The following is a 27,823-nucleotide window of genomic DNA, read 5'->3' as shown; positions in this document are numbered from 1 at the left end:
GAGGCCACAGTGATGCCCCCAACTGGTTATTTTAAAATGCCCCTAAGTGAGTGTATATTGCCCAGCGATTGGCAGCATGTCCAGTGTGCATTTGATCCTTGTGCCCAGTGTTTTCGTATGGTGATAGACCCACCGAGCCCATGAGCAGCATGGCGTTGGATTTACTAATAGTACACAACATAAATAAATCAAATGCTATAAAAATAGAAACATGCTTTTTAAATTCTTTAATACTGAATTTATTACAAACATGAAAACAAAATATAACAATGTACTAAAGATTAACAAAGCTCAGAAAATATGTATAAAGTCCAACAAGATTAGAAGCTCAGAAGACAGTCACTTGTTTTTCATGCCATCTCTTAGTAGGTCTGCATAGATGAAAAACACACAAAAAACATTATTAAACTCCTGAGATTAAGAATCTTTTAATAGTTAGTCATGTACACAGACCTCAAACTGTTTGTCCCATACCTCAATTACTTCATAAATCCAGCTTAAAAACTCAGCCACTTTAGTGTATACACCAGGATGATTGGGTTCTGCACAGCCTGTACCCCAGCTGACAACTCCAAACAGCCTCCAAACGTTATCAGCCTGGCAAACCAGTGGACCTCCACTGTCTCCCTGCACAGAAAAAAATGGCTGTCAATATTTTCATTTTCCCCACTTGAAACTGAGTGTTTTTAAGTCTGCACCTTTACCTGGCAGGCATCGACTTTGCCCTCTGTATAGCCAGCACAAAGCATCCGCTGTGTGATTTCTCCATTATACATACATGAGCTGTTGCATTTCTTTGTGCTTATCAATGGCACTGGAGCTTCTTTTAGCGTGTCAGGAATATGAACTGTACAAAACACGATTAAACATGGTACATAGACACATTATATATATTTTAGAAAATGTAGTGAATTTCTTACCATCATCTGGTTGTGTGTATCCCCAGCCAGAAATCCAACAAAGTGTTCCTCCGGGAAGCTCATGGGCGTATTTTGGTAGGCACACTGGCCTTATGGTGTCTGGAGATGGGTAAAAACATAGCATACCTCTAACATTCTTTAGAAAGGTATAAAAAAGTACATTCCCATGATATCAACATTCTTCAAAGCTATGAGAAAAAAACTCTGGATTAACAGAAAGTATCTCAGCTTTAGGAGATCAGATAACGATTTTTGTCTGTAAACATCTCAGCATCTTTTAATGCACATATTGATCCTTGAGTAAAATGAGCTGGAACAGTTTAGGACCACAATGGGCACCATTCCAGTAAGACAGGAACATGCTGTTAATGCCAAATTCTAAACCTTACCATCTGCATGTCAAAGCACAAACCAGGGTAAGACCAGTCATTCATTTGTTTTAATCCTAACTGCAGCCTCAGATTTCTGTTTCCAGTAGTGAAATTGATATGAAGTTTTATTTGTCCTGTCAACTTGAAACAGTCTGACAATTATACTTGTACCTTTTCCATTAATAAAGCTTTTCTGCCCTCAGAATTGATGCTTACTGGATGTTTTTGTTTTTCCCACCAATATGGTTAAACTCTAGAGACTGTTGTGCTTAGAATCCCAGGATATAAGCAGTTTCTGACATAGTCACACCAGCTATGCTACACTTTTTTAATCTATTATGATGTTTGACATGAACAGAAGCTCTTTAACTGTTTCTGTATGAATTGTTCTGCTGAATGGCTGATAATAATCATAATTAAATGAATGGGTTGGTGTACAAGTGATCTAAACAAAGTGACCGGTGAACGTACAGTATTGTTTGTTATTATTCATGTTATATGAAATTCATTCAAAAAGTATGAATCACCTGAAAAATTTAAAGCTGTCCTTAGCTTCATCAGTGCAATATCACTGTCATGATCTCTGTGATTATAGTTCTTGTTGTAGATGATTTTCTCCACAGAGTGGCCCGTCTGCTGCGCCAGCTTTGCTGCATTACGAGTAACAATTCCGGCATAAACCACCCAACTGGAGATCTGACGCAGCCTGTAGCTTAAAAAAAACATAGGCTTAGCAAAATAAACGCTATGAGAGATTTAAATACATGGTGGTATAGTTTTTGTTGAAAGATCTTACTACTGGACACAGTGAGCAGCTGTAATAATCCACTGGCTCGTAATGATTGATCCTCCACAGGAATGGCGATTGCTGTAATAGAGGCTAACTTGCCAGGGCCATTTACCTGGTGTGGCCTCCACACCACCAACTATTCTGGATAATGTTGTCCTGGTGCCACAGTCTACACAAAGAAAACAACCATGCTGAATTTCAGTCTATTTCACTACAACATATTGTTATTGTTTATCTGTGACTGTGGTTAATTTAGATCTCACCAAAACATTTTAAAGCTATAATCTTCCCTGTGCTGCAACTTTCCCTACAGATAGAAAAAAGAATGCATGTACATTAATTTCTAGAAACAGTTATTTAAACAGTTTTCATTTATCTAATCATTTTCCCACCCCATTGTCTTAGTATTGGTATATCCAATTCCTTCAAATATGATAGCACATACCTCTTGGCTGTTGGATTATTATAGAGAGCCCTAATATGTTTGAATGATTACTCTATGCTCTCTGATTTCTTCACCCTTGGCTCCCTGTCCTCAGACACTACCAGTTATGTCTTATGTCTACCTAAATTCTTGTATAAACGATTATTTCTCTTGCCACATACAATACATACATAAAAAATATACCAACACATATGTGTGGGTTTGGCTATTTTGGCTATTTTAGCCACACCCATGGTCACCAAGTGCCAAAAATGAAATGAAGCAAACAGACTTGTGAAATGTATAGAAAAACACTGGCAAAAAAAAGTCATGTGGCAAATGTGTTTGTCAAATTTCTACTCAGTTTAGAAACATCTACGAGCACCAACAGTTTATCAGTAAAGCCGTAGGCCAACCAACCGTCTCTGAAAGTAACATAGATATTATTGTTGGGAGCCAAGCAAGTGTGGCTTGTGATAAAGTCTAGTCTGCCAACAAATATGGGCTTGGCAAATGTCATAAGAACACTACAGTATGAACTCTATATCAGTGGCAACGGTTTTGAAATAAGATGTTCAACAAGTGAGCTGCATAGAGGCATAGCAGGTAGTATAGTAGCCACAGAACTTTAGGGTCCAAGGGACTTTGGTTGGATCCTCAATCACTGTCTGTGATGAGTCTGCATGTTCTTTATTGTGTCTACCTGGGTTTCCGCCATAGACTCCTGGTATTTACCCACCACCTAAAACATAATACTGGGTGGATTGGTTAATTTAAATTGCCTTTATTTGTGAGTGAGTGAGTAAATCTGTTAGGTTCATGGATCTCACTTTGTACACATGGCTACAGTCATGCTGGGAAAGCATTTAATCTATTTTATATAACTGTTTATATGCACTTGTTAGGGTGTGGCTGAAATGTCTGTAACTCAGTAGTTAAAATATTGATGGACATATAATGTACTTTTGGCCATGAATCAAAATGTATCAGTATTATAGCATTATAGATTGCAGACAAAAAGTAGTACCTGAACTGCCATAAGCTTTCCAGATTTCCTTGGTGTTCTGAGGTAATTTGAACAAATCCATCTTTATATCTTGGCCCAATGTCCGTCAGATTGACCCCTTTGTGCTTGGTTAATCTAAAAACATGTCGCTTGGGTCAGAAAATGACAAGATTTTTGTATTTGAATGACATAGTCATCAAATCAGTGCTCTACATTGCAATAAGCATGAGTGCAGATAAGATCATTACAGCATGAAAGGTCAACATTGAGAATACATCTCTAGCTGCACTCCAAGTAAAAGGTGCTGAGAGCTGAAAGTGTGTGCTGTGGGATTGATCTGTCAGAACTATCCGGGCTCACCTCAGATAGCCCAGCTGTTGACACACCAGGGTGCCTAATGAAGAGTTCCAGTGCTCGTAGCAAACCGGCAGCCACGTTGGTCTCTTCTTCAGCTGGATCTCAAGCAAAGAGTTCTCAGCACTGATCCTGTAAAACACTGAGTCCCTTTCAGTCAAAATCTCTCCACACTCCCCACTTTATTTTTGAGAGAAGCGCTTCATAACCACAGTAAAAAAAAACTGAGGTGTGAGTTTCGTGATATGGGCCTCATTTTGTGCCAGTGCAACATGGCACAACATGGCAACAATTGTGGAGACACTATTTACTCTGTTCTGTTTACTAGTGGGACATATTGTTTCTTAATGTTTTACTAAGGCTGGTATGAGCTTTTTGCTTTATAAAACATACCTTTCCTGGGGTCACTCACTGAAGTGTCCTCTGATATGTTACAGAATGAGGTCTCCTCGGTCTCCTCTAACCCTGTATGACTAGTTGAGGTAGGATTTAAGAGCAGTTTGACTGAAGAGGGAGGAAAACAGAAATGTGGTAAATGTAAAAATCGTGCAGTTGCTGGAATACAATACAGTATATGACCAAATGTACATGCCTGTATGAAGTATGAAGGTCAATATAAAGTCTTACCAATAAACCACAGGCTAACAATGATGCCTCCAAGTAACCCCAGGACACACAAAGCTCGAATCACTTTTTGACTGGACACTTTTGTTGATATCATATGACAGACTGGTCAGATTCAAAGTGAGAACAGGTTTAGTTATTCAAAATGTTACACCATAACTGACAATATCAGTGATAAATCAATAAGCTATAACTGACAGAACTTTCATATAGTTTAATTAATCCTTCAAGTCATAAAAAGTGATGTAAATTCATTTCCAACAGGTAACAGCTGTTGTCTCAGCACCACTTTTAATTCAAATAGCAGCTACATAGGTGGCGTGTGAAGAAAGACTGTGTTGTGCAGTTTTTTGGCTCCGACTTTGCAATCTATCAAGCATTGAACTAGAAGAAATGAAGCCTGGCTGTGTTCAGTTAGCTAAACTGACTCATCAGTTAAATTTGTATGAAATTATGTTTTTAATGTGTATCTTTTTGTGTTATATGTTTAATAAAAATATAAAACATTTATTATATATAAAAGATTTACACGTGTCTAGGACAATGTCTGTGCTAGCATGTGAACCACATTGGCCAGCGTTGGTGGAAGACAAGGTAGAAAAATGTATTCAAGGGTTCATAAATACAATTTGTCGTTTTAACTTTGGTGATGAAATCTGATAATATCTGTACACAGCTTTCTGTATTTAAAATTGGTTGGTAATTTGGTATCATCTGTGTATTAACCTGAAGCACCAGTCTTAACATAATAGAGCAGTCGTCCTATTGGTTGTTGGTTGTAGCCATTATTTTTACAGGTCAAAATTAATGACAGCAAAAGTTGGCTTTGCCTAATCTTAAGTTCACAAACTCAGTGTGACTGAGACTTAACACATTCAGAGGTTTCTCAGAATCAGATTAATAAAATGTACATAAACCCAGTAATCACATTGTTATTATAATCTCATTATTTCCCAGGTGTGTTAGTGATGTGCAGTGCATGTACCATAATGTGGACACTTCAGCTCTCTGAAGCAGGACCTAGAGCTTTCTGGTTCTTCTTTCCCTTCTTTTATACTTGTTCTCTCATTCTGTAATGAGGGTGGAACTGCTGCAGGGTTTTCGATCACCTCCACTGCACCTTCACTGAGACTCTGTCATACAGACACTGAAGTAATTATGTGATATTCACAGTGGACTGAATCAACATGAACAGGTGTGAAGCACAGTGCCAACCCTGTCTGCTGCCAAGCCACCTGCCAACATCATACTCAGCTCAGTACCTCACCTGTGATTCTCAGCTAATTCAGCAACAAAGCTACAAGAAACATCCATACCTGTATTGTGAAAAGTTCTGCCGCTAGAGTTTCATTATGTAATGATATAATGACCAGGTATCTAACTGTACTGTTAGTAACAGAATTCATCCATTCTCTCTTCTCTATATAACATTAAAACAAATATCTTAATTACACTGTCAAGACACTTTTTGTTACAATATAAACAAACTAACTAAAAAATATGAACTCCTGGGTTGCTGGAGAACTAAGCTAATAGGTTTGGTAGCCTGTACAAACGCCACAGCAAATGCAAAAACACACCAGCAAACCCCAAAACACACCAGAAAATGCAAAGATACACAGGCACAATCAAAAACACACCAGCAAATGCAAAAACCAGTGGGTGTTTAGCATTTAATGTTGCGGTTTTGGATTTGCTGGTGTGTTTTGCACTTTTGGGCCACCGATACATCATACTGTCCATACACGTCTATACTAAAATGTAAAATCTTGCTAACAATCTATAATATAATGTCAAATGATACTAATTATCTATACTGTATTAACAAATGTTGCTAATTACCCATACTGTAATGTGAAATGTTGCTAACAATCTAAACTGTAATAAACTATATATAGTCTATATAGTCATAAACTGCTAATCTACAGTATATAGTACAGTGTTGTACATAAATTACTAAATTAATAAAAAAGTCAATACTATTTAAAGTTATTACAATTTTCTTACCATGTTTATCCTTGTTTTTGTCAGTTGAGGCGAGAGTGGTTCCGGCCCGGTTCCTCTTGCTCACCCTCTCAGCTTCATCACCTTTGCATTCTCCTGCTGCCTGGCCATTTACTAAAATGCAACACTGGATTTTGGCTTTACAAAGAGACAATAAGGTCAGCAGGGGAGCAAAGAATGAGCCTGTTGTTCAACCAAGAGGGGTCATGGGGCCTCGACTGGTTGAATTAGTTCTTTGTAGAGCTTCAGAAACATCTCCAAAGATATTACCTTGTCACTGATAGGATGCAGAAGACTTAGTAACACCTGCTGCGACCTGTGCCAACAGTGTGTCCATTTCGCAGCGGGGCTGATTACCTGATGGTTCACAGCTACAGAGAAAGACATTTAATTACAAAATGTTGAAAAGCTGAGGCTAGTCATTTCACTTCAACACATGTACAGAGGCAGAAAACACACTGCACCATTCAGAAAGGTACGCCAAGAACAGGATGAACAATATTCTTTCAATGTGATGTCAGACTACACTTGCAGTTTATTATTTATATTTTGTATCTATGCATATAGACGAGTCTAAGATATTGTTATTCTAGGTTTATTTTAGGATTTAGAATTTAATTATATGCTTTTAATTTGTTTCCAGCAGGACTGTGCCCTTTGTCTGGTCAGTACAGAGCCCTGACCTTAGCCACCCTGAATTGACTTTGAGACAGGCATTCTCGTGCATTGACATGACAAACACTTTTTTTTAAACAAATGGACACAAATGTTAATTGACACTCCAAAATCCTGCAAAAAGCCTTCCTGGACAAGTGGAGACGGCTCTAGCTGCAAAAGAATGGGGAAACTATGTAAAAACATTGTAAACAATGCAATCATGCATGGATAACAATAAATGAAATCCAGAAAGACCTTCTCCTTTATGAGAAAGGATGTGTTGATGCCTTCTACTTTAGTGTAAAGTCTAATTTAGTGTAAAGTGTGAAATGAAATCACTTAGGCAATTGCTTCACAGTAAAATAATATATGTTTAGGCAAATGATCAAAACTACAATTATCAAAACATCTAGTAAATCAGTAATTATAAGTACTGTATTACCTGTTTTTCAACATTTTGTCTCTCTGCCAACAGATGACGCTGCACTACATGTGTTGTACAGTTGCAATCAGATATTAAACCTCTCTCACCTTAAAACGTATTATGGGTATTAAATTAAATGAGAATATACACCAAGAGGTCTCTGTAAACATAGAAAACGCAATTATTGATAAATACAGGCAATTCTGATAACATAAAGTGAGTTTAACTGACTACTGTGAACTGCTCTATTACTAATACAACGAGATACTGAATTTGTGTTGTGTTATTTATGTGTAATTGTATTTAATGTATCCTACAAAAAACTTTTTTGCTCATGAAATCTAGGCATAATAATAATAATAAGCAAATCTAGAGAATTACATTGATCTAGAGTTTTGATAAATGCTGCTAATATAAGTGTAGATTACTAACAGGTGTTACTAACTCTGTGCCACCAGGGGGCGCTGCCACCACATATATTGAATAGTAATGGTTCGCTAGTAGATTGGGATATTATTATTATTATTATTATTATTATTATTATTATTATTATTATTATAAATACTGATGAATAGTCATGCACAGGGAAGCTTAATGTTTAATTTTATCCCGTTATAGATGTAAAACCAAGCATTTAAATTGCTCCGATGAGTGAAGACTATAATGAACAGCAGCTTCTATACATTGTTGTGTAAATGCAAAAGAGAAAAAATGATTAAAATTAATCAGTGTATTGTCTTGAAATAAACTAGCAACTATTTAGGCAAAACAGTAATAACATGGAACTTTAAATAGGTATAATTAAAACCCTATTAACTCCAACACTACTGCACTGACATCTATTAGTTCATTAGTCATGGCGTGCAAATAACATGAAGTGATGAACGTTATAACTAACGCTGTTTTTTAATAAAATATAAATGAATAACACTGCAGTAAAAAAGACTCACATTCTCAACACACTGCTTCATTAATAATACCACTACATACTGAATTCATCCCTGTTTTAAGGTAATTTAAACTAATATGTCGAACAACTGGCATTTCATTGCTAACTGTGCTAATTGAACTTGGCTTCATGGTGTGTTTATTCAGGCAAATCACATCATTTTGGTGTAAAATCGACTCAGAAAGGTTTTATAGCTATAAACAGAATCGTAAGGATGCGTACACACATTTAACCAGATGATAATACTAATTAAAACTCTCACACTGACATGATTGCCAGCTTCAAACACTAATAACTTAGAATAATAGAGAACAACATGCCCGGCCTTGGTTTAGGTTTGCTAATTTCGCACGCTGTTTGAATATTTTTGTGAAGATCCTAAAGAAATCCTGGTCCAGCAACTCATTTCACCATCCGCCTATTTTCCTGACTGAGTATTTAGCCCCTCGTTTGTTTTAACTTCAGTTTTAAGCTTCTAAAAAGGCATAACTCACTAAAATGTGTTCTAATGGCAATTTTTGGGATCATGCTGTACATTTGGGTTAAGTTTACTTATATTTATTATCATTTTAACGTCATGTTTTACACAATTTGGTTAAATTCATGACAGAAACAGTAGTTACTACTTAGTTATTCGTTACACAAGATTCATCAGTTCACAAGTTTAATGTCAAATGCAGTCATGGACAATTTAGTATCTCCAATTCACCTCACTTGCATGTCTTTGGACTGTGGGAGGAAACCGCAGACACGGGGAGAACATGCAGAGAGAACTCCACACAGAAAGGACCCCGACTGCACCACCTGGGGATCGAACCCAGGACCTTCTTGCTGTGAGATGACAGTGCTACCTACTGAGCCACCCTGTTAACTTATAAGAACGTAAAAAATCTGGCTTGAGATCAAGTTCAATGAATCTTATTGTACACTGACCAAATACTACAGTATTGCAGAGGTCACACCATGCTGTATGATTTGGCCCACAGTTGACATTTCATTTTTTCATATAGACGAAAACATTGCAAAAAAAAAAAAAACAACACTCTTTTTAATCTCTTTTGATTCTTTATTTTTCCACACTCCAGACAACACTAAGTTACACAAAGCTGTGTTTGAACTCACACAGAGAGAAGAGAAAGGAATCTACCTCAGTCTGCAGCATTAATTTCACCACACAGTGCAACAGGACAGCATATGCTGAAAATACTGAGAAAATTTTTTACAACAAACGACCTAACAAAGAGCCTGCTAAGAAACAAAATGCATGTATGCACTAAAGAGAGAGAAAAAAAGAACAATTGTAATTGGGCACCTTTTAACGTTACATAAAGAATTGGTGCTGAGGTAGACAGTAACATTAACGACAATAATTGCAAATCATTTCAACATAAGAGTAAACACATCACAATAAAGAAAAAAATATAACGATTTAACTAGCTAAATCCATTTGGTCCCATGTAAGTTCTCAGTGCTAGCATTTATCAAATTATAAGAGAATGGCACTGAGAAAAAATGGCGCTTTCAGACTGATAACACAATGCCACAGGGATGCCACTTTGTCGTCTGTGCTGTCTAATATGTTTACTGCAAATGCTATGAAGTTTGTTTGCATTGTACATTCACAGCAGAGGCTAATAATACCAACTGCCTAAAGGAAACAAAATCATTTTTCAGTGCTGACAGTTTTGCTGAGATTTACATTTTTGATCTGAAAGTGTGCAGTTTGTGATGGCATCCCTGACTGTGCTCAGTTTGTTTTAATATTCTATTTCTATTAAGCAGGGTTGGGCAGTAACAGATTGCAAGTATTTAAAATACAAATTACAAAAATGTATTCAGTCCAGGATTTATTTTGACATGTATTCAAAGTACATTTGCTTTTTTGAGAGATGATGGGGGAGATCATTTTAAAATGTTAAACCTTAAAAAGCTTAAAAAATAAGGTTTTACTAATAAGGCTTGAAAAAGGCTTAAACCTCTTTTTTGTTTAATTATTTGTTGGTTTCTTTATTGTTTTGGCAATTTAGCACGTCAATCTCAGTGGTTTAGCATTTTGGTTGCCACACTTGATGTGCCTGACAGAAACTCACACTTTCTTTCCAGGAATTTTGTAGTTTTAAAATTAAGGTTTTTATTTAGTTTTTACATTTTTCTTTATCAAATTCAGTTCAGGTTTTGTCAGTTTAAAGAGTTCATATGTGTTTTTGTTATTTGGGAAATGACTAGCTTTAGATTTTACAGAACCTTTTAAACTAAATTAATTCAGTTTAGTGTTTTATTTAGTGTAGTTTAGTTTTAGCAATACATGCAGCATAATACAAACATTTTTCTCTGTACTTTGGTTTAGGTTTAATTTATGTTGGAGGCTATTTTTGTCTATTTTTATTACAATTAACAGGTATATATTTTTATATAACTGCTTGTATTGGATTTTGTGATCTTTTGGGACCAAGGGCTTAAGCCTCAGTAAGCCCTTTAAACCTTTAAACAGGTTTAAATACACATTTATTAGGCCACATACACTGTAGCACTGGACACTGTCCTTACCAATAACACTGAGATAGTGTTATTTAGATATTTTGTGTGAATATGTATTCTAAATATGTTTCATAATGCATGTGTTTAACAGAATACATTAGTTAATACATTTGGGACTATGTATATTCAGTCTATTAGCCTTGCATATTGTTTCTGCCCAACCCTGTTTAACACCATAAAGAAAGAATGCAAAAGTCTTGCTGTAGATTCATGGAAGAATATTTTTTCATCACACATAGTGCATTTAAACACTGAAATAATTGTTTTGACTCACAGTGCACGCACAATAATAGTTTTGACTCACATTGCACGTACACAAACCTGCATATAACTCTTGACGTGACTCTCACAGTGAGAATGTAGTGAACACGATACAAGTACATAAAAATGTTGTGCTTATCAATGCTGAATTCGAGACTTTAGACCTGCAAATTTGAGCAGATCACCGTCAACGAATTAACACCCAGCAGCAGCGACCACAATATGAGCTGTACATACACCTACTACTGAACATTGTCAACATTGTAAAAGAGGCACGAGAAAAAATCACAAAATCAAGAACATACACAATTTAAAAGTTACTGTAAAAGTACTCGACTCACTTGAATATAAACAAGTGGACATGTATAGCACGTTACAGGATACAAAAATACAACATTTTTTAAACAAAGTGCCACATTTGGCTAATCTGAAAGTGAAGATATTTTTTTGCTTAACAGGAAAGCATCTTTCTTATTATTTTTTTTTACTTTTAAACACAATGTATGTACCTATTTGTACTCCACGTCCTTTAACATCTTTAATTTCACATAATGAGACAACACTTTTAATCACAATGTTCAAGTTTCTCCCTTATACCATAGCTTAATTTTTTCCCTTTTAAAATTCCTCTTATTAACCAGTCAGGATATTTATATATATTTGTTTTACTGTTAGATGGAGTGTCAATCTGATGTCAGTCAAGTAAATCAAAATTTGTGTGAATTAAGAATAAGATTAAATTTGAAATAATGCAAATTATAAAAACAAGAAAATGTGCAAAACAGACCGATGAAGAGTATGTTATTGTATTAAAGATAAATTCATTGTGTGAAATGTTTACTTAAACTGGGAATTAATATAAAAATACAACGACACAGCAAAATTATAAATTATCATGAAATCACATTTTAAGGGATCGATTAAGGTTTTATTTAAATTCTGTTAAAAGGTTTTGGTCAGTTCCACCTCTTTGATCTGAAACTACAGTTTAATTGTAAGAAAGAAATAATACTGTACTGAATTATGATGTCATTGAAGAACTGGGCTTAATCCTGATGAGTTTTGCATGTTCTTCATCTGTCTGTATCTATGTAAGGTTCCTACATCCTACTTTGGTTTCTTTCCAAGTGTATGGGTGAGTTTGTGTTGCCATGCAATGGATTGACGCCTGGTGTGTCTAATATGTTTTTGGACCAAAAGAAAGTAGTTATGAATGCAATATTTTACTGAAGATTATGTTCAAATGTAACACATTTTATAAAATATGTGTTATTTCCACCCCTCATTATGATTAAGCTATGACTAATAAACTGAATCCTCCTCCTGATTGCAGAAAAGCAGAAAGTGAGAGAAAGTATTAAAAAAGATATTTCAAGTAAAAACAAACAACAAACCATAAAAGCTAAAACAGTAAAAAAGTAAAATCTCAACAGCTGAATACTGCATACTGGCCATTCATCTAAAATTTAGATTACTTTTATCTCCATATTTCATATCCGTAATCTGTTTGAACATTCAGCCTGTTGTATGATTAATCTCTATACAATGTACAACAGTTAAAGAATTAATACACGGCACTAACGAAAGATTATTGACATAATGAGCGTGATTAGTGTGAAATGGGAATATAAAGTCACTGAAACTGCATCAGTGTATCAAAACACTGTTGTGGCTTAAAGATTGATGATACAAAACGATCACAGCACAAAAGCAGGCTGAAAACAAACCAATTGTTTTGGTGTGTGTGTGTGCAAGGGGGGTGGTTTAGTTCTTGCAGTTCACATTTGTACTTTTTAAATACTTTTATAAAACGGTATTTGGCAGTTTAATCCAAAACAACTTACAGTTGTGAGTGAGTGCAAGCCACTGATGTTTAAGGCCCTTGCTCATGGGTCCAACAGCGGTAACCTGGTTTTGCTGACTAGTCCAGTACCTTAACCACAAAGCTACCACCGCCTTGACTGTTTTAAAGAAAGTATTACAAAGCTATTTGTAATGTTTAGCAGTTGTTGACAGTTTTGGTTGACAATAATAACCCTGATTATACAATTTAAAATGTGCACACTGACAAGCTAAAACTTTTTATGTAAACCGATTTCTGATTAAAACAGAAATAAACAAACAAAAAGACATTCTAAAGATATCCTTGGCAAAACCTGGCAACCATTTCTTTTGCCAGTTTGTATAATCACAGTGTGAGAAAGCATTTCCAATCAAATTTTTGAGTCTCCTGTAAGATTTTGGTTTGTTATCATTTTGTAATCGTTCAGCCACCAGGTTACATTTAATACTCACTTAAATGTAAAGAAAAAGTCTACCAGGCATTATTTATATGGTGAAGTAATGGTAAACAATCTGGATGTAATGAATATCCTGTACATTGTGGTTGTGATGTCAGTTGTGAAAGTGCACAGTGTAGTTTTTCTAAATGGGTTTTTTTCTATTCAACATCCCTGAATGTCCTTAATGTGGTGTTCTCCTTAATACAGCAGAATTTCGGTTACTGTTAATTGGCCACCTTGAAGTGCTTTTAACACTCAACTAAGTAAGTGTGATACGCCTGCACTTCTGAACAGATGTCTTTTTAAAAAGTCTTCATAGATCACGGCATATTTCTGCCGCACTTCACCTAATTATCCGCTTTAACTCTGAATGTGATGGTAAATATTTTTTGTTCGTTTTGACAGGTGGTTCGAATGAGAATTCTACACTTCTACACATGTGTGAATACAAAAGAATAAAAAAAGAACACAATGTTATTGAATATTACTCAAAAAAAATGAAATGTAGTGCAGCAAATTTTCAGCTGGAATAAAGGGAGTGGCAGTTTTTCATTTTCTAATCGGGAATCACTTGTACCCACTTGTGGTGGGTTTGAATATAATCAAATACTGTATCATAGTACTTTTAGAGGCCTATACTTTCATAAAAGTCCTTTTCTCAAGACGCGAACTGCATATTTTCATTAAAGACAGCTGCAAATAAATCTATGTTCATATCAAACAACAATAAAAAGACATTGTCTCACAACACAGTTGATTACTTTTCCTGTCCATCTTTGGCCCAGGCTTTTAGTAAAACGAGTAACTGAAACACAGATACCAGCTGCTCCCCTTTTTTCTCTTCTTCTGTCCTCCGTCTTACACGTAGCACAGGTACAAGTAGGTCTTTTCGATCCTCCAGTCCGGAGGGACGTCCTCGGGCTTGTGGCTCTTCATGTGCTTCTGCATGGCCGACAGACTGGGGCAGTACTCCTGGCAGATGGTACACTGGTACGGCGAAGCTCCGTTGTGGGTACGTAGGTGTTTGATCATGGCAGAATAGTCACGTGAGCGCTGGTGGCACAGCTTACACTCGAACGGCTTTTCACCTGAAGAAAATGGGAGTTTGGAAAGCGCAAGTCAATTTTTGAAAGGCTGTATGGAGGATTGCAGATTGTAAATAATCAAAATATTTCAGAATACACATTCTATTTGACAAATAGTGTATACATACACAAACAATGTCATGTCCTGTTTAACGCTTTAATGGTCTTTAAAAAAACTACATTTCTTAGTTTCTTGGGACTGTACCAACAACAAACATTAATATCTTTTTTACTAGTGCACAGTATTTTTAATGAGCCTCTACCAACCAGTTGAGTTGATCAGAAAAATTATGCAACTTTTATGGACGATTTTCAGCTGCTAGCTTCAAATTTAACAAATAGGTTAAAAAGGCTGTTTTCTTAAAATCATCTACCAATATTTTTGAGTTTAACACAAGTCAACCAAGGAGTAGATACAACCCAAACAAGATTATTTAAATACAGCTCATTTTTACCCAAGCATTTAAACGCAAAGTAAGTTCAACCACATATCTGAGTAGACCATTAAAGGGTTAAATTCATCTATGGCGCTAATACCCCTCAGCTTGGAAAAATGGGGTGAAACATGCCATCTAAAATGCTACATTTTTATTATAAAAATCAAAACCGCTCACAAACTGACCACTGATGTGAGCAGTGAAAGTTCTAATCTGGAAGCAGGCTAAGCTAACTGGATCTTACTGTCAGCTCTAAACTAATTATTGATCCATCATTGACAGCGGGTGTAAATGTCAGTAATTCCACCAACATTGGCTGTCTACTAAGTGAATAGTCTCATTACTACGTGTGCTTGGTCCAGACCCATGGCCTCGTTTGACAAAAAGAACCAAAACTGCTCACAAAATGGGAAAACTGACCACTGATGTGAGCAGTGAAAACTGTCAATTGGTAGCAAGCCAAGCTAACTGGATCTCATTGTCAGCTGCAAAGTAATTATTGATCCATCATTGACAGTGGGTGTAAATGTCAGTGATTCCACCGTTCACATTGGCTGTCTACATGGTAAGTGGCCTTTTGCTGGATGCTGGTCTCATTACTACGTGTGCCTGGTCCAGACCCAAGGCCTCGTTTGACAAAAAGAAGTCAATGATTTGTCAGGCTACCTGATAGGGGGGCTTAGCTTTATCGAAGAACGAAGAGGAGGAGCAGCAATCAGCCTGTAATTCTACCTCAACCTGCCAGAGTGATTGCAAAGCTGTTTACACAAGCATGATACGATTCTTTTCTGTCTCAAAACTGAAAGATTCTGTCTGTCCAAGGCTTTTAATCACAGATGTCTTATGGTGCAGTTTTGCAACGTCATACTGATTCAGCGATGAGAGTTTGACGGTAGCTGGATTTTAACTTTTATGACACGAGTGTTCAGCCTGCACTAAATGTAAGGACTTCTGACCTGTGTGGACACGGTAGTGGGTCTCCAGCTGGTGTTTAAGACTGAACTTTTTGCCACAGCCGTTACATTCGTAGGGCTTCTCTCCAGTGTGGATGCGTTTATGGCCCTTCAGTGTGCTTTCATCCCGGAAACAGCTCCCACAGAACTCACACTCGTATGGATGGTCACCTGTTCCACAGAGAAAGCATTTTTAGTCATTGTTCATTTTTAGAAATGTTGACATGGCTCAGCATACATATTCTGTTATTCAATTGCTAAGAAATAATACAAAATATATTGTCCCTTTGAAACAATGGGCCTAATGTGGAATATACATTTAAAAGATAAACTGGCTAATGAAATCTGGTCCTAGGTGTGAGCAAGTTAGCACATGGGTAAGTGTGTTGTGCCATGTCAAAGGTTTCCTTCCTAACATGACTAGAGATCACTGTTTCATGTACGTTCTAATTAGTTCATTCACACTAACCCTATTTACAATAGCACAGAAAAGACGACATCTGTATTCATTCATATTCACTAGGAAGAAATTAGAAAGCCACGCAACCAAGCTGAATTTTATTATAGAATTTTCTACTCCACCAAATGAATGATTTAATTTGCAGATTTTTTTTAGGAGACTCCTGATTTATTTATAAAAGATCTTAATAATGTATTCATTTAAATCATTTAGTCCCAGAAAAAACCTGTTTCAGCAATTATTAAAGTCCATGATGTGCTACCGGTCTGGTCGGACGTTTAAAAGACACAACTGTCTGCGTATGAAAAATGGGACAATGACTACTGCTGTTTGGATTTCGATTAGTGGTGGTAAAAATAAGGCATAGTGGGCGCCCAGGTTGCGCAGCGACCAGCGCCGAGATTCTGAACTCCTCGGTTTAAAACTCAGCGTTGCCACTGGTCGGCTGGGTGCCATCTAGCGGGCATAATTGGCAGTGTCTGCAGGGAGGGATGACCGGAATATGTAGGCGGGGTCTTCAAACGCTGTGTAAGGACCCTGATTGGCGGATAGAGGCGTCTGTGCAAAGTGCATGGGTGGAAAAGGGTTCCGTTAAGGGCTGGCGTGGGTCGGAGGAGGCATGAGCAGCAATATACCCTCCTCAGCTGCAAGAAATCAGGGATCCCCAGCAGTGGAAGACAAATTGACTACGGCAAATGGGAGGAAAATCATAAATATTAAAAATAAATAAATAAATAAGGCATAGTGTGGTACGGTTCTCTATAGCATCTCCATTGTTGTAGGAAACTGGAAATAACTAAATTGGGAGAAAAGGGAGCAATATAAAAAGAAAACAGCAAAAGCGTTTTTTCTATGTAAGTTAAATGTAACTTTTTTATTGATAAATAAGGTGGTTGGTGGCAGAAATTCATTATAGACATTATAGTTCTTGGGTTAACCTGTGGAAGCTGATAGGAGATAAATACAGAACAATCTGTATGCTGCTTGTTGAACAATAGCTTTTAGAACAGGAATAATCGTGATAGTTTGTTACAGTATGTGCCGACTGGCTCTGACTGGCTGCTAATTGCTTTCCTGCACTGACTAACAACATCTTATATCATTTTCTCAGGCAGCGGCAGGGTGCGCGGTCAGCCGTATAATGCTCCCAATATTTAATGCATCTCAGCCCAGACCGGCCACGCTTTAAGCCATCAGCAGTGACCCATGCTTTTCATTATCTCCCTGTCCAAGTGGCAGGCGTGCCTGGGAATAAATTGCATTTCTTGTTATGTACTGTCATGCTCTGGCGTAAACCCTTGTCTTAAGAGACAATGCAAGAAGTCCCAAAGCACATTTTCTTGGCCGGACTCGACATGTTATTCACATTTAAATCTACTTCTAGCGTTGGCGTCAGCCCAAAATGAATGGGTTTTTATCTCGGTTTAGAGGACGAGGATCAAATCCTGAGAGAACAGATATACAATGATGTATAGAGTAGCAGTCTTTAGGCACCTGTATCAACCGATCGGATGCACCTTGCAAAAAGCCCTGGAATCTGTCTGTCATTAAAGTTAATGGAGCCGAGGCGAGCAGCCGGTCGGCCAGACTCGCATCACTGCAGGCATGCTAATGCGCTAATGCTCAGCCTCGAGAAGATTCAACACATGCTGCTAATGTCAGTTTCCCACCACGTTCAGAAAACAGATTTCTGGTGTTAGTGTCTTAATGTATATATTTACTGACTTGATCTTTTGGCCTGACAGTTAAGCTGAGGAAGGCGATGCAGGCTGCTGTTGCATCAACACGTTTGTTTTGGCCAGTAACACAAAACACGGTCTTTCATATGGAAATGAAAAATAAGCTTCAATCATAACTTTAAACTCTGTCAAAGTGGCATGAAAAGGCATGACAGACGAGCTCGGAGAAGCTTCAGAGAGCTTTCTGTGCCATAAACAATCCAGCTCGCTTGTCTCTGTCTGCCCTATCAAACACAGCTGTGAACATTAGACAGCCGCCACTGTCTGCAAATGGCCTGCCAGTGAAACAGAGAGAGAACAGGAATGGCATATTAATGAGAAGGCGCTACACGTGCAGAATGTAGAGAGGAAATAGGATCCAGAATGAGACACACACGGCGGAGCAGACCGATGTGGCAAGATGTGCGCTCTGACCCTCAAACACTCGTCACTCGTCACACCTGCCGACATGTACAGATGCATTACATACGTTCGCTATGTCTAAAAAATTAATAATCTAATACTAGATCATGAGGACAGTTATACTGACCCAGTTAGATTAGAACACCAGTAGTTACAGTTCAGAAAAAACAAGATGCCACTGTGTGTCTGTGTTGAGTTAATTGTCAATATTTATTAACTTATTCATTTTCACAAACCAGTTCATTCTGTTCAGGGTTGCCGTGGATCTGGCAACAACCAAAAACACTAGGTGCAGGGTAGGAACACACCATATTCAGGGTAACAATCTGTCACAGTGCAACATCACATCTAGGGGAAAATTTATTTCAACCCATCAATCTTCTTCATGGGTTTAAGAGGTAAAGGCAAACTGAAGAATTTAGATGAACCCTTGAGGTGGCAAAACTCATGTTCCTAGAAGCCAGTGTAACAATGTGCCACCTTCATGCCTTTACTGTCTATGTCTTATCCAAAGTGTTATGCCAGCCACACCCATGGTATAAAATATCCTCTTTCCAATCATTGTCTGCCAAGTTTGATCTAAAGAACTTTGTGGACCTGACCTCAACCTTGCTGAAACCGTTACTGTCACCTGGTCTTTCTTTTTAATATCCGTTTACCCTCACTTATGCTTGACGCTAAATGGAAGCAAATCCTTGTAGTAATGCTCCAAAATACAACAGAAATTCTTCATATAATAGCGAGGGCTGTTACCATAGAGGGAACCAACTACATATTATTGCCCTTACGGTGATAATGGTGGTTATTGGGTTACTGTTTTTACAAATTTTTGACCCAGCAATTATATAATTCTGCTTTGTCGATTCTGTTTGATAAATGATTATTAAAGACAGATTTGCTGAAGAGCTTGCTTGCCTGTGTGGGAGCGGAGGTGGCGCTTGAGTGCCGTGTGGCTGGGAAAAGTACGATCACACTCGCTGCAAATGTAGCTGCGAACACCGGCATGGACTTCCATGTGGCCCTGCAGTGCCTTCTGAGTCTGGAAGCGCTTCCCACAAAGCAGACAAAACACAGCCATGTCTGTGCCTAGAAGAGAGAGACAGAAAAATGGGTATAAATACAGTTAATATAAAGCAAGCTTGGATTTTTAAGCAATTTAAAACACACAGCAAAAATAATAGCAGCAAGTTTGGAGCAGTTTGTGTCTTTTATTAATGTGCAATGATGTCTTTAATATTTAATATTTATTCTCAAAGAGCCAGACTTATCTCTAGGCTAAAATCTCTCAGGATTATTCGGACATCTCATTGAAGGTTGGTTGGAGCTAAGTCACAGTTTGAATTTTAAAAGCTAGTCATACCTCATAAAGTCTGCTTTAAGTCTGCTCCCAAATCATATGCTACAGTCCTAAATAGTATGCCTAATTAGTACAATGCAAATTGTGTAGTAATCCACTATGTTGCGCACAGAAATAGAAAATCCCAACTGACACAATTATGGATGTAAATTAGCCTGACTAAAATGACTAAACATGAGTTTATTGTGGCATAACAAATGTCTGTATGCTATGGAGCTAAAAATATACAGCAGTGAACTAAAAACCTCAAACAGAACTGAAGAAAATGGTAAGTCTATGTGGGAAACATTTTAAAGACTTGGCTTGTTTACCAAAGTTGTTTTGTGCCTCTATTGTTAAACAGGTGAATTGAAGAAAATCTGTAGGTGACTGTAGGGCTTGATTTTAAAGCATTAAATAGTCAACTTTTGCAATGAATTTCTCCAGACATCAACAGCTGGCCTCGCAAGACTAATTAATATTCAACATGTTTAACACATCACTGTGAGAGATAAGACTATGTAAGACTCAATTCGATATCAATTGATATGTCTGCTCCAGTAGCAATATTCAGTTGTGGATCAGGGAATCCTAAACCACCTCAGATTTACTTTCTTCTCTCGCTCCATCTTCAACTTTCTATCTTTTAAACTGTGAAGCCTGGTATCTAGCTCTTCGGTCAATAATGTATTTCTAAAGTAAAGCTGTCTCTAATTTAAAATCTATGTGAATTCCCAAAGGTGGGCTTATAAACAGTAGGCCAGGATTGACTTTCCAGTCAATCAATCAGCATTTGCCTCAGAGCTTGCAGAAAAGGGAAGAAAAAGACACAATAGCACCTGAGACACATAAAAATCAGTTTGGAGTCTATTGCAGACAGCCTGCCGGTAATGGGAGTTTTGTGCAAATGCAGCCTGACAAGCACTCCCCCACCCCGAGTCTTTTCCCTGTATTTCTATTATTCGCCTGTTTAAAGACAGATATTGACTCAGACTCATCACGTCACAAAATAGGAAAAGAGAAGCCAAGGTTGCTGAAGGTCTACAGCAATAAATGGGTAAGTATAAATAGTATTACACCTTGAACAAAAGATGTATTATAGCTATAAGCAATACAAATGACTTGCTAGACATTTATGTCTCACTAGAAATAGTATTATTAGGAAATACATTTTTGTATTTGGAAAATGCATTTATTGAGCCTTGCTCAAGGGTCCAACAGTGGCAGCTTGGCAGGGTGAGACTTGAACCTATAAACTTCCTATCATTAGTTCAGCACCCTAAACATTATTCCAATATTGCCCTATGAACAGCGTTCTTTAAGGAAAATGGGTTTCATTATCTACGAAGGCATTAGTGTTGTTGTGACTAAATTGTTCATCTTCCTGCATAATGTCCTGTTAAATAGATGCATTTATTTTTAATTTAATGACGTGATAGAGTTGGCAGAGAAGCAGATTCACATCATAATGCTCCCACATCCAAACTTCACTGTGATTATGATGTTCTTCACATCTTGCATCCAACCCATCTCTTTCCAAAGATGAAGAGCTAAATTACTGACAAGAATGTTTAGCAGTTTTCTTTTTATATTTAACTGTTTTTTAATAATTTTCTCCCCGAGAACTATAGAAAGCTCCTTCACCTTTAACATAATTGCTTCTTGTTAGAAGAGCAATTACATTACAAGAGACAATAGACATTGTGTGTGAGTTTAAAGAGGATGCATTAAATTCACAGGCATTAAATATACATTAAATAGCAAAACCAAAAGTGGTTAAATACTTGTTTCCATTCACTGTAAATGCAACTAGGAGAAGCAAAAAAAGGGACAGGTGTAAAGCTATCCCCACTCATGCGTGTCTTTAGGAATAATTTACCTCTACTACTCTATCTCTTTATACCATCACGGTTTCCTCCGGGAGCAAACAGTCTTTCTCAGTCTCATTCTCTTGTACTATTTCTCTCATGAGCCCACTCCCAGGCAAGCTTTAATGGGTCTGAAGTACCTGACAGAGTTGCTTAAGCTGGGGTGAATGGGGATGCTAATGGAGCTGCTGTTCTCACAAGGTGAGTGTCAGCGCCTTAGCCCTCAGCAGCACATACGCCAGACCTCCACTCGGCTTTAAACTGATTCCTTCCCGAACCTGCATTTGCACCCTCACTTGTTGGCATGTCCCACTGACCAAGGACTTAATTCCTGATGTCAAATAATTAACTTATTACACTTATCGTCTTGAAACACAAGGCAAAGGGGAAATAATACACCATGGACAGAGAAGCTGTCCATTGTAGACTATCACAATGGCCATAACTTGCCATTGTCATATACTTAGTTACATCTAAGCACCATTTAGTTTATTCAAGCTACCATCTGCATGTTGTAAGATGCAGGGAAAGCAGATTAGCAGAGGAAGACATTTTCAGAAACAGGTAAAGCATGCCAAACATCTTAATGACAGTAATTAGAAGGTTTTAACCTGGGTGCTATTACCTTTATTTACGTATTATATTACTTACTGCCCAAATGTTCTGTCCCTTTTAATGATAAAACACGCTGTGGGTAAATAACAGGACAGAGGCAATGTAAAACTGAGTAGATAACAGGTTATGCTATCATGATTGAGTATAATGGATGCATTAACAAACACAAACAAACTGCTTTTAACAAGCAGGGATTGTTAGGTTTTGCCACTTTGCACATTTGTCATTGAAACATTGGAAATCAATTTTGTACTTTTGTCAGTTAAATAATAAAAACAGGGTTTGTACTTCGGAAAACACGTACAAACATAATTTGTTACTGCATCTACAAATGAAAGTTAAGTCATATATTAACAGCATCCACAAATTCCACTAACTTTTTTGTGTCAAGCTCATCTGAGATGGAATGAGAAGTGAAAATGTGTGCTGTGGTTTCACGGTGAGTTTTCAGTCGTCTGTCTTTTGTCGAATCCCTCAAACATACAATCAGACAACTCCACCTCCCTCTGCCACTCTAATGTAATTGTACTGTGTGCATTGGTATTTGAGTAAAGCTAACAGCAGGACTCCAGTTTCTGTCCTCTGGCTTCGTCAATTTTCAATCCTTTTTGTTCTCCACTTATACACTTACAATTCTGACTGACTGCAGATCTTCCCTTTAACCCTTCAACCTACCAGAAGTAGCGCTCTCCACTTTTCATTCATTTTCATCACATCACACAGTCATGCCGGATAATCAGATATAATCATGCAGTAGCTCTCGGGCGGCGCAGCAGTCTATTACGCTAGCCCAGGGGTTCGAATCTCAGCAGTGCTATCAGACAAGTGTGTACACAAACATGATTGACTATGTCTGAGGGGGGTGGCTGAAGCTCTGTATTGAATTAGTACCCTATCCAGGCTAGTTCTGCCTTGCATCTGGCATTTGTGAATCCGTACCCACCACAACCATGAGCAGGATAAAGTGATGGATGAAAATTAAATGAAATAATCATGTTGCATAAAATATCGTTTACAATCATACACTTCTTGACATTTATCAGTTAAGACTCAAAAGCCAGTATTTATGATTTATATTTAGAATCTGGATATGACAGGATATAAAACAAAATGTCATTTATTAAAAAGCCACCACTCTAAACAGTTGACATAAATAACTCTGCTTTGTTTTATATCCAAATTACTTTGCATGTACCTGTTTTTTTCTGCTTAAATGTGAAATATTTTCTTGTGCTATTACTTTTGGAACATTCTGTATCTGTACACCATCATACAAAAGCCGGACTACATTACGCGTTGTATACTCCTGTGTTCCGTTCAGGTCAAAATGACCCATTTTATATAAAATAATATTCATTCATTTATCATTTTGGGACACAGTGGGACAAACTTTGGGCATACAGCAATTATAAATACACTCTGGAGTGGGGAAGGAAAGGAGAAATCCATTGCAGGGTGTCACTCATTTACCAATTCAGTCACACCAAAGTACACTCGGACTAGTCAATCCACTTAGTAAAAAGTAGAAGGAAACGTGCCCAAAAGCAAGGGCTGTACCCAAGACTTAATTATTTTTATGGCAAATTAGCCTAGTTTAGTGCTGGCAGGGTGCCCAACAGGTTCAATCCTTGTCTTCAATTTTTGTGCAGTGTTTGTGTTTTCCAAAAACATGCCACCTTAAAAGTGTAAATAAATGAGTGAGTATATGTGTGATGTCCTGCATGTTCAAGGTGTTTTTCAAATTTGTACCCAGTATTTCCAGGATGGGCATTAGATCCATCACTATTATGAACAGGTTCCTAACCATGACTGAAAAACACGGCACAACTGAACCATCTGAGCCCACGTCATCACTGGTACTTTTTTTTTTCGATTTTAGGACTAATTTTGGTGACTGAGAGCTTTTTGTTTTGCAGTGAAAAACGTTCGAGAAACACAGTTCCAGATAAGGCAGCTGCATGATTTGCAGAAAAGCTACCAGAAAAACAGAATGCTTCAAGCCGTTGAAGTGAATCCTAAGTGTATGGTGATGAATTAAGTGCTCATAAATACAGGACATATGCATCAAAGTATGACATTAATTCATGAAAAAAGACACTAAATACATTAGTGAACAAAGCCGAATTCTATTTGATCATTTAAAATAGCAAAGAAAACAAGCTGCTAATTCCAAGTCCTACAAATCCTGTTTAATCAGATATGAGGAGAGGAGCGAGGCCGAGTATAAGAGAGGGAATGATTAGTAAACAGGAGCCTGTGCCACTGCTTCATTGACATTCAAGTGGGGTTAGCGTGTTGCATTTAAAATGCCGTCTGATGAGGACTCCAAAATCAAACCATTTGTTACTGCCATTGAAGTGCCTGTGGGCAATAGGCAATTAAATTGGAATTAGTGTGGGGAATGAGATACAGATGATTCATATGGAGAGGGAGAGCTGACAGAGAGATGCTCTGGAATTCTATTAACGCAACGGCATTGGATGCGTCCAGAGTAAACACGATGCAAGACTACCACATGCCATGCAACCGTTGTGGTGCATTATCTAAACCTGTCTCTGATTTATTCACTCTACATGCCAAAAACAATGCACATCAACTAAACAAATCATCCAGCAAGGGTAAATAAAACCATTTCAGACATCACTACGTGCTGCTTCCTAAAGCCACACTGACTGTAGCAATTGAATCTCACTGTGAAAAGTGCTTTCACTCTCACACTGGACTTGCCATGCTATTGTTATTATAATTCTATGACATTTATTATTTTATATCAAGTAATAATTTATCCTTATCAGATTTGTGATGAATCTTGATCATGCGCAAGGCAGAAACACACCCTCAACCAGATGTCACAGGGCATTACCTCACCTCAATTACACCAATAAAAAAAACAGTCCATTTATCTACTTACATGTTTTTGCATGCAGGAAGAAGATCGTATTTACTTTCCGACATGACTGGTCAATCAGGAGACAAGTTTAACAGGTTGGTATAAATTTTTAATTCAGTACTTTTCACCATTTATAGGTGCTAGCTTGCTAACATCATCCTCCTATGTGGGCAAAACTAAGAAAATTTATTGGCATTTGTGAAGACGCTAATACCAGAATTCACACATTCAGAAATAGAAACTCAACATTTAAGTGACTAAATTATAATAAAAACAGCATTTAAATTGAAATGACTGAATAGATGTTGTGTACTAACATTCAGTCAGACTGTACTGGTCTAGACCTGTAGTACTGATGTCTTTATATACCATGAACTGGAAAAAAAACACAGAAATATTATTATCATATTATTACTTCCTTTAACAACTCACTCACGTTTGATTAAAGTTCTGGTGTTATTAATATTTATATATAGAATTATATGGATCCTTGACATGTTAAAATCCTGCATGTTCCCCATCATGTTTGCTTGAAATGCAATACAATGTGAACTCGATGATAAATTACAATTATCATATTAGAACTGGTTTTAAGATTAAGCCACAGACAATCTTAATTTTTATAAATGTTTACGCTTTATATCCTATATCTAAATCTGGGTTTGTATAGTACACGGGCAACAGAGACATTTAGTCCACTAGGGGGCAACACTCCACATGCTGTTACACCCCAAAAATAATACTTTAAAGGTAATATATTCGTACCAAAGGATTTTTTCTTTATTGATTTCAGATGTGTTGTGTGAAACAACCGTGTTTTAAAAATAATAATGTATGTTCTCCTTAAACAAATAATAATAAAAACAAAGGGGTGACCCAATACGATTCAGTTCAAGTTTAATATCAGCCAATCAGCAGTGGAGAAACCGCATTTTAACCAATCAGGTGGCGTTGCTAGGCAGAATAGGCATCTTTCTGTAAAACAGGTGGGTGAATATTTATAGTGGTCTAAGAAGAAATGGCTTCACATTCACTTATTAAAAATCAACTCTTTACAAAACGGCATTTGATTTTATATCAGGACTTTCCTGCAGGTCTGGTATAAGAGATAGATAAAAGCATTAACTATCAGGGCGAGCTCAGTAAAATTATATTTGAAATATATATAATTGTATACCTACTTTGACAAAGATTAACCTATAATAGCAAAGTAAATATTACTTGGTTAAATGGTACCTGACAATCATCCTTTCGCAGATGGATGTTATTGATTGCTGTATTACTGTAAAACGCTGAAAATGATGGTCCTTCCTTTCCTAAAAATAAGTAAAACCATATAACAACCAAAAGCATTATTTCTATTGTGATCTACATCTGTTTCATTGGCCCACATGCCACAGAATTCACACTAGTGATGGGAAACCAAAATAAAGAAAATATTCTGGTTATTCAGAAAGTTCCAGTGTCTCTTATCAGCAGTACATTCATGTGTATTACTGCTGTATAAAAGGATTCATCTTTTTCTTTTATTTATTTAGTGTGGATTGGACACAAATCTCTCAAGACTAGTCTAGTCATGTAATGTTAATTTTAACCTGGAAAAAGTCAAAGATGGGCATTCACGCACTTTCCCACAATTGCAATTACAGCTTAAACCATTGATGTTTAAACACTTTCTGTTTTAAACACTAAATAAGATTTACCATTATCTTTTTTGCAATTCACAGTATCCCAAGCACACTGCCCACTTTACCTCTTTAATAATTCAAAGACTAGTGTCATTCCCAAGCTCCAATGGTCATGGCTAAAGCCTGACTCTCTGGAATGCATTGTACCTCTAGCTATGATTTATTCGAGAGGCCATCTGGACAGTGGGGGGACCTTTAGCCTAAGTGTCCGAATGACCTGCTCTATTATTCTGAGAGTCACAGGTCCAACTCTTTCACACTCTCAGGCTCTTTTTTCTGCATAAAGCTGCTGAGGAGGCTTTTCTGCCCCACAAAAGGACTCTCCGCAGCATCCCCTCAGACAAGACAATGGAAGATGTGTCACGGTGGGGTTTGTTTCCCTGAAGTCACTCACTGGAACAGGAACAATTGTTGACAATTACAGATAATCAGAAAAGGCCAGCGGAGAATGGTAATGAGGGATTACAGCGTAAACATCGCAATTTAGAATACCTGATTTGGCCACGATTTGAAGTAGGTAGTCAGAGCCAAAGAGAGTAAATTGAATAAATTAAAATAGAAATTACCTTTTTTCTCTTAGACTGTATGGCTGATAAAAGATAGAGAATATTTCAGAACAAGAAAGGTAGCCAAGCGTAGAAAAAGGGTATTGAATATAGAGACACTGTTTTAGGAGAGAGATTCTCTGTAGAATATCAGTATTACAGCAGAATAAGCTGCCTTTTATGGCTTGTAATGAGCCCCAG

General features: G+C 37.2%; 2 protein-coding genes across 3 annotated transcripts in view; both read right to left on the bottom strand.

The window, feature by feature from the left end:
* Nucleotides 1–280: 280 nt before the first annotated feature.
* On the bottom strand, nucleotides 281–6,604 carry tmprss5 (transmembrane serine protease 5). Its single transcript, XM_063016514.1, has 13 exons — nucleotides 6,578–6,604; nucleotides 5,475–5,622; nucleotides 4,493–4,594; nucleotides 4,259–4,369; nucleotides 3,872–4,007; nucleotides 3,533–3,646; nucleotides 2,345–2,388; nucleotides 2,088–2,250; nucleotides 1,819–2,003; nucleotides 921–1,019; nucleotides 705–847; nucleotides 475–627; nucleotides 281–371 (listed from the first exon to the last, which is right to left on the bottom strand). The coding sequence occupies exons 1-13, from the start codon at nucleotides 6,602–6,604 to the stop codon at nucleotides 363–365; spliced, it is 1,434 nt and encodes a 477-aa protein (XP_062872584.1). The 3' UTR covers nucleotides 281–362.
* A 2,964-nt stretch (nucleotides 6,605–9,568) lies between these two features.
* zbtb16b (zinc finger and BTB domain containing 16b) overlaps nucleotides 9,569–27,823 on the bottom strand; it is a 59,881-nt gene continuing 41,626 nt past the window's right edge. For both annotated transcript variants that reach the window (XM_063016298.1, XM_063016299.1), the window contains exons 5-7: nucleotides 19,596–19,766; nucleotides 16,083–16,250; nucleotides 9,569–14,692 (exon numbers count right to left, since the gene is read on the bottom strand). In XM_063016298.1, the coding sequence (XP_062872368.1) occupies nucleotides 14,463–14,692; nucleotides 16,083–16,250; nucleotides 19,596–19,766 (569 nt within the window). In that variant the 3' untranslated portion in view covers nucleotides 9,569–14,462. The remainder of the gene's footprint in view (nucleotides 14,693–16,082; nucleotides 16,251–19,595; nucleotides 19,767–27,823) is intronic.

Source organism: Trichomycterus rosablanca, chromosome 20 (assembly GCF_030014385.1).
Source record: "Trichomycterus rosablanca isolate fTriRos1 chromosome 20, fTriRos1.hap1, whole genome shotgun sequence".
Lineage (NCBI taxonomy): Eukaryota > Metazoa > Chordata > Actinopteri > Siluriformes > Trichomycteridae > Trichomycterus > Trichomycterus rosablanca.
This window is presented reverse-complemented; position numbering and strand designations above follow the sequence as displayed.

Coding starts and splice junctions, on each gene's coding strand:
- tmprss5 (XM_063016514.1), bottom strand. CDS start 6,604: ATGGCCAGGCAGCAGGAGAATGCAAAG. Junction 5,623..6,577: donor GGCAGCAGGAGAATGCAAAG/GTGATGAAGCTG, acceptor TCTGTATGACAG/AGTCTCAGTGAAGGTGCAGT. Junction 4,008..4,258: donor AGTGAGTGACCCCAGGAAAG/GTATGTTTTATA, acceptor AAAGGGACTCAG/TGTTTTACAGGATCAGTGCT.